Genomic DNA, 7986 nt, shown 5'->3' on the forward strand with positions numbered 1-7986 from the left:
AGAATAGTTGCATGCATTATGGGTGTAAAGTGGTGCAATTTCCAAATTTTGTTACTTATTCGTTATGAAAAGAATAGAAAATTGTTTCCCCAGTTGGAGCTTCTACCTATATGCTGGATTGCTGTACGACATTGTCTGGGCTTTTCTTGGAGACTCCATTGAGTCTCACAGTGAGGCCATGCGAAGTTCAGACCAGATCAATTCCAGTTCAGCAGCTCCAACATCCATGAGGTCATTCCTCCGCCATGAGACCTTTAGACAAGAAACAGCGTTTATGAGGCTCTGTCTTCATCACTAAAACATGCAACCCACTGTCAAGAACCTCACACTGGATGAGTCTGCAAACCCAGAGGCTAAGGAAAGCTGAGAGCAGGAAATGTCCAGCATGGTTATGTCCTCCTCCATAGTTCAGGTCCATGTAGAACTGGTGCACCAACCAAAATCAGCTGTGCTTTGGGCCAAGAGAGCACCAATTAACACACTAGATTTATTTAAATATTGTCCACAGAGAGAAAACAGTAGCAGAAAGAGCATGAAACAGTATCATCACAGTTGAGAATAAATTTTAATGGCGGTATTGTTAAATGTTTTCTCCTCAGCTCCATTGTGCTTATTTTCCTCATTAAAAATACAACTGATTAAGTCTGTGATAAAAGCAGCAGGACAGAAAATCTGAAGATCAGTTTTATATGGTTCTCTGATATTAGAGAGTGGAAAAAAATGCTTCCATTAGCTCATTCACACAGCTGCTTTATTTGACAGCAGCACAGAGCCGACTCTGGGTTTATCATACGTTTTATTAGACTGGTAGTCCAGGCATAATTTAAGCAGCACAGTTTCCAAAAAATATGCAATGGGACTATGCAACAGTGGTTAAGGAGTATTCAGATGATTTACTGAAGCAGAAGCAGCACTGTGACAATGTAAGGATACAGAATTACAATTGAAAGTCCACCATCCAAAATTACAAAGTGATAAAACTGCTAGCCTAGAGGCTTTTTAAAGTCTGTTTGAAAAATTTCTTTCGTAGCTGGTTAAGGGGACCCTTCATTTATTCTTCTTTCTTTCTTCAGTTTTAAGTCCTATAATTTTCACCATGGGGGTTCAGTGGATAATTTGACCTCGTCAGGCATTAAATTGTTATAAAATACATTTTGGGAAATTGTCTTGTTAATAATTCATGGGCATCTGATGGTTTCATTCACTCACTGATTTAAAATTCTGAAATCAGTTTTATTTATATGCCATTTTTTATCTGAACCGTAAACTTCCACCACAGCTGTCACATAAATCTAGTTAACATACAATATTTCCCTCGTGATGTGGTGAAGTAAAAGAATAAAGAACAAGAAAGTGAGATAATTTTCGAACTGTGTGTGTTTCTAGGTCTTCCAGGAGAGAAGGGAGACAGAGGGATTCCAGGGGTTGGGAGTCAGGGTCCTCGGGGACCACCCGGACCTCCAGGTGAGATATGGAACATGGTCCTCAGGAGGCCCTTCATAAGGGCACTGAATCCTCTGCTGCTGCTAAGATAACATTTTGAAATACTGCAGCTACTTCGAAAAACCTGGTCATTTAGTACTATCCCATTCTAAACGTTTTGTTTTTCAAATGTTTTGAATATTTAAACAGCAAAATTAAATGACACAGAGACTTCATCCTTTTTGGATTTACTCTCTGCGTCTGGGGAAAAACAAGCAGATGTTTTGGGCCATGAATATAATCCTCTGTATTGATTTTCCCTGTGTGGCATGCAATCAATACTCACAGAACAAGATAATAGAAAACCCTGGAAATTTTTGTATGATCACACAAGTTTTGTTTTGTTTTTTTTTTGTTTTTTTTTTTTTTTTTTTTTACTGAAAACTTGAGAGAGTAATAGGAAAAGCCTGCCTATATTTATCCACTTTGCTTTCCTGGAGTATTTCTGGGATCAGAATTTTAGCACTTGGCAAATGATGTCTGCTGAAGTGAGTGCGTGTAAACAGCAAACAGAAGCCTCTGGCTAAATCAGCCCAGAGCTGTTATGCCTGCTGCTGCCCCGAGGACATTCACTATCATCTCACTTATCCACAAATGACAAGCAAAGGTTTGTTGCCCCCTAATTTTTTATGCCATGTTACAGCAGCGGCAGCGGTGGGAGTTTAGAGGAGGTTACAGTGCAGTGAGAGCGTGCACTCTGGATGACACTGTTTCAGTTTATTTACCTCCCTTTTTTCTCTCTTCCTGAATCCTTTCTGGTGTCACATCTCCACAGTCATTTTAGCAAATGTTTATTGATGACTGATTTTGTGCACTGGCCCATCTAACAACACAAATTCTTCCTCCCCCCTCAGGCCTGCCAGGTGAAGGACGGACAGGCAGCCCGGGACCTCCTGGTCGACCTGGGAACCCGGGGACAGCAGGAAGGCCAGGAAATCCAGGTTCCACTGGACCAGCTGGCTCTCCAGGATACTGTGACCAGAACTCCTGTCTGGGCTACAACGTTGGAGGTAAGGATCATCCACCTGCTGTAACACTTTGGTTTAACTGCCCTTCTTTAGCAATTACAAGTAGCACACAAACTTTTAATAAATGCCTGGCTGCATACAGCTAACCTATAATATAGCTGTAAGCTGCTAAATTATACACATTTTTGCATCAATTCAAATTTCAGTATTTGTCAATAATTATAATTTCTACAAACACATTCATGTATTGAAAAATAAATCAATAAACAACATCTGCTTACTATTATATTATACTGTGTTATAAATCTCCATTAACTGTTTTAATAGCCTTCTGCTTATAAATGCTGACGGCTACTTCAAGGATAGTGTTGCCTCACCAGTAAACACAAAGTGAACTGCATTACCACATTTAAAGTCGCAAGACACACGCACACATTCTCACACCAGTTAAATGCCAGGCGATACCTTCAGCTTACAAAATACTAAAATCCCAGGAGATAAAAACATGGACACGTCTGTCAGATCCCAAAAAATGCAAAGACGTCTAACCTGCTCTCAGGTTGGCTGTCAATAAAACTGGATAACCTTTATAGAAATGCATACTCAGCTCTGTCTGAGCTGCTGTGCGTTTTTACACACTAAACACACTCCAGCCGCTTTTACACACTACAGAACACTACAGCCATGAGCATCGGACCTGCTGCCAAAACTGCTGTTGTCGGCAAACGAATACAAAAGCAGAAACGTACACAGCAACATTAGGTTCTGGCAGACAATATGACGTTTTGACTGGAACTGTTTCTAAACCCACAATATCCAGACTTTACCAAAATATTCCTTGTTGTTTATTTAGACCTAATTTGTCTTGATTTGTGCCTTTGGAACAGAGCATTAATTATATTCCGTCATTTTACTAAAGTAATTTGTTCAAAGCAACAAACTACCAAAGCTTGAATTCAGACATTTGGTTTTATATATATATATATATGCTAATTTATTAACATAAACATATAAAACCGTCCAGCCCTGCCCAGAGTTCCATCCTAAAATAACCACCTTTTCTAAATATAAAACACAGAAATGTTGTTTTCATGGTGACGGCTGACTCTGAGGTGGTTATTGTTCTCGTAAAGCTCTCAGAGAATTGGAGGGTAATCAAGCTTTTATAGTTGTTCCACTGTGAAGTTTTTACATTCATGTCCACACTGAAGGATTGAGATGTTAACTGTGTCACTGACCAAAGCTGTTTGCATGTATGCAAGCCTAATAAAATATGCAGACACGGACACACACTGAATAGTCACACTGCTTTTGACCTTGAGGCTGGACGTGTCCGTCTTGGTGTATCACAGGGACACATTATACATCTTGGAGCTTCTGACAAAGATAGATTGTTTGCTGAAAGTAGCTGATGGATGAGACATTACTTCATCCATCAAACCAGATTTATTTTATATGAATTGATTCCAGCCATAATATTTTTTTAATTTCATGACTTGGAAGAGTCTTGTCTGCTGGTACAAAGAGGAAAGCACTGAGGCTCCCTGACCACGTCAAAGGAATGTGGAGTGTGTTCTTACTTTGGCAGAAGCCATAATGTTGCTCTGGCTTTATTATTTTTAAAGGGATAGTTCAAGATTTTTCAGTATTTCCCTACTAAAGCAAGATGAGGGTTGTAATGTCATAAGTCTACAAGTAAGGATTTCCTCTGTGTGTCCTTGATAATTCCTGTAAAGGTATTTTTAAGTGCTCTATGAAGACGACTAGACCTGCTTAAGGTCTGACCTGTCATTTGTCTACAGCTCCCACTCACTAGGGGGGACTAAGTATTTAACCTCTGGTTATTTAGGTCACACGAGGATGGCCTGTCCTCCTGGGAGTCAGTTGTGGTGTGACCAGGTGCTAGTGTTTGATATGTGGTACATCTGCACACTGACAAAAAACTAAAGTGACCATTTTACTTCAGTCATGACGGTACCATGTTTGTTTGACCAGAATAAATAATCTGACTCCCACGCCTCACAAAATACATTTGTTTCTTCTCAGACTTTTTTGGTGAAACTGCTCCCACTTTATTTGATAAGACACATTTTAAAAGAAAAACAAAGATCGTTGATTTTAGAATTTTAGTCACGACTACTGAAATTAGCGACTTTGTGTGAACTATAATTACCAGATATATTTTGGGAAAAGGATAAAGATGTGTCTTACCTGCTTCTGATAAATGGGAGAAAGACACTTAATCCTGTACAGTAGGTGTTTAGGAAATGAGCAGCTCACCCTTTGGCATATCTTGTTGCTGCAAGTGGAGCCATAAAAGGGCAAGTACAATTTTTCCATCTCTGGTTAAACAGTTAAGTGCCTCAAAGTGATCTTGTGCTTGACACAATGTTTGAAAATGAGGGAAAGCCCAGCCCTCATATCACAGACTGTATTCCTTAAGATGGCAGTTGACTTGGTGGTTTACAGTAGCTGTGTTAATGAATCAAAACACCTTCAAATGACTTCTCCCTGAGGAGCCTAATTACCTATAAAACACAGCACAGCAATTAAACAGCAATTGTGGTGTTAGTGAAATTATCTCAACAATGTTTGACTCTGTATTACTCACAAAGCATGCTGGTCCCCGTATATTTCATGGACTACAAACACTCATGTGTTTGAAACCTTTATTTCTACTTTCTCTTATGAAGAAAGGGAAATGGAGATCTGAGAAATTTTCCAAACATTTTATGTGAATGTCTTAATATTTATTAGAGCTAAATTTATCCTAAGAAATACTCCGGGTCTGTTTTTTCTACCTCCAAAACCAAAACCCAACAGCTGGAAAAGTGTCTGTTCGAATGGTTTGAGAGGTTTAACACTTCATCTGTACCGGTGGGTTTTCTTTCTGATATGAGGTGTAACAGCTTCTGACTTTTTTCCCTCCTCCCTGTGTTCCCCTCCCTCCCTCTGTTTCCTCATCTTTCTGGCTGAAGTTCAACAGGACTATGGGAATGATTACTGAGGAGCATTCTCCAACCATCCTCCTCCTCCTCCTCCTCCTCCTGTGCTCACCTCCTTCCATCACTCACTCTGTGCCCTGTTAATATACAAGAAACTGAGGAAACTGATAAATTCAGTGATTCCCTCCAGGCCTCCATGTTTCTTGAGATGGATAATTACTGCTGGCCCCAGCATTTAATTACTAATCCCTGCAGCAGTGTTTTTTAGATTTTGAATGTTTTTATCATAAATTTCTCTTTTTAAGTTGCAACATGAAAAAGTGGGTTAGTTTTCTCACAGAGGAAGTGCTTTGAAGCAGTTTTGAGCCCTTGTTTGGGGCATGTGGAAGCAACATTATTCACAAAAGGTTTCTCTTCCAATACATGGCTGTTTATCATGGAAGAGAAATAGGATCCATTTTTCTGTGAGCTAAATTTCTCGATGGAACCGTTAAGATGTGTTTCATCATTTCACTGTCTGGGAGACAAAAACTTCCCACTAGACCAAACAAAAGCATACAGCCCTGCTGTGACAATCGACACCACTGATCACGGTGCCATCTGTCAACAACAACTCGTGCACACAACGCTTTGCTGCAGCCCTCTCCTCTTCAATCCCCCTCCTCCAGCTCAAATCTCAGCAAAGCTAATCTCAGCTAAGTACTGATGAATTGCTTTGATGCTGATTGGCTGCAGTTATTACTAACCAACCCTTTCTATCTGCATAGCTCGCATACAAAGAAATGGATAGAAAATCCAGATTTTACCATTAATATGACCCAGATGTGACGTTTTTCATTTCAGTAAAAATGATCACACTTGGTCAACCTTCATTAGCCACGTTCCTCCTTAACTCCTTATTTTGGTCCCAAATCTGCTCATAGACAGTCCCAGTGATGTGGAATCATTTAAACCGACTGTACGTTTAAATGTCCACCTGTGCATGTTTCCCATGTCTGCTGTGCTTCTGCCTATTTGTAGTCACACAGTCAGCCTTAACCTCTAGAAAACCAGATCTGTTTGCTTTAACTGATCCCGAATATTCCCACCACCCCAGTCCAACCCCTGCCTCATGGTGGCTACCAGCCCTACAATCCTGCTGCTGTGGCTTACAACAACGACCAAGGAGAAGAAGAGGAGGAGCCAGAGCAGGACCCATATTACCATCGTGTTTACCCACCTCAGTACTACCCCCAACAACCTTCCCACTTGGCCCCTAGTCGCCATGGTTACCACCCAAGCCCTGTCCACTCTGAGGACGTGGAGCTGAGGTCACCGGGCGTCGCCAGGAGGTTTGCACGTGATGTCGTCGTCATGGAGGAGAGTGAGGAGGGTGGACTTTAGAGGAAGGATGAACCCACCTAAAGTGCTTGAGCCCTGTCCACCATCTGAAGCTGTGGTGAGAGCCCCCCTCTCCCTGTGTCTCCGGTGAGTTTCTCCAGCAGGCGAAACACTGTAAATAGCCTGTGGACTTGTATGATAGCTCTGTATATGGGGGGGTCCGAAAAGTGCCTGATCTATGTTAGCGTTGTCCAGTGGTAATGTAAAGGTAAGACCTGTCTGTTCCCATCTCACAGCTGATTTCAGGACAAAGCCCTTCTGTTTGTGTGAAGCTGCATGTCTCCTTTCAGCCAGCCAGTGAGTGTGTAACTGGATACGTGCATCTTGTTTTGGTTTTATGTAACTTGCTCGATTATTTTACACTTCAAATCATTAAGGACAACATTTGTACAGGCTGCTTTTTATATTGATGAATTCCGTTTCCCTGCTTATTTTAGTGTGTAAAGGACTATTGAAATGTTTTTGAAGTTATTTCTCCTTACAGTATTGTGTTGAGTTTGCTTCTCTTTACTGGTATTCTTGCCTGAGCTATTATGGGAGTTAATCCCCCAAAATGAAATGTAGAAGCAGATGCATCAAATGCCTGTGCAATGTAATGCCTTCCCTTCACACTGTCAGCCCAAATCAAATTCCTCTTTTAAATGATTATTTGAATTCAGAACTCACATTGTCCTGCCATGATTCAGTTTGACTGCAAATACACAAACTCTGACTCATGGTGAATTCAACAGACGCCGTTGTTTGTTTAGTGTGGACGCGCCAGTTTGTTTCGTTTATTGTTCTTATGCAAAGTCGGGCCTGCTCACTGTGGAAGCCTTTATCTTACTGGTTGATCTCTGACCTCGCGCTGGTAGGAGACCAGGAGCTAGTTATTATTCCAAACAGTCTTGTGAAACCAGTAAGACATGAGCGACGACAGTAAACTTTGCCCCTCCTGCACTGCAGTGTGAAAATAAACAAGCACTAAAGTTCCTAAAAGTTTGGCTGTGAACTGGCCCTGGTCCATTTGAGATTTTAACTGTCTAATTTGAACAGTTTTAATGAGGAATGTGTCTCACCACCATGCCCCTTAGTATAATATGAACTTATTTATTTTCTATTTTGTTTGCTTTTATAACCAATAAATCTGTAATGAACTACAACCTTGGGTTTTAGGTCATTTGTTTAACTTTGACAATATTATGTAAGCACATAAAACAATTGACAAGCAC

General features: G+C 40.7%; 1 protein-coding gene across 4 annotated transcripts in view; it reads left to right on the plus strand.

Annotated features, from left to right (window-relative positions):
• LOC115044400 (collagen alpha-1(XIV) chain-like) overlaps positions 1–7917 on the plus strand; it is a 115509-nt gene extending 107592 nt beyond the window's left edge. For 3 of the 4 annotated variants that reach the window (XM_029503352.1, XM_029503351.1, XM_029503354.1), the window contains 3 exons: positions 1387–1464; positions 2337–2492; positions 6492–7917. In XM_029503352.1, the coding sequence (XP_029359212.1) occupies positions 1387–1464; positions 2337–2492; positions 6492–6778 (521 nt within the window). In that variant the 3' untranslated portion in view covers positions 6779–7917. Of the gene's footprint in view, positions 1–1386; positions 1465–2336; positions 2493–5428 lie in introns of all 4 variants that reach the window. The other variant, XM_029503353.1, reaches the window with a different exon arrangement.
• Positions 7918–7986: the final 69 nt, after the last annotated feature.

Source organism: Echeneis naucrates, chromosome 6, assembly GCF_900963305.1.
Source record: "Echeneis naucrates chromosome 6, fEcheNa1.1, whole genome shotgun sequence".
In the NCBI taxonomy this organism is placed as follows: Eukaryota; Metazoa; Chordata; class Actinopteri; order Carangiformes; family Echeneidae; genus Echeneis; species Echeneis naucrates.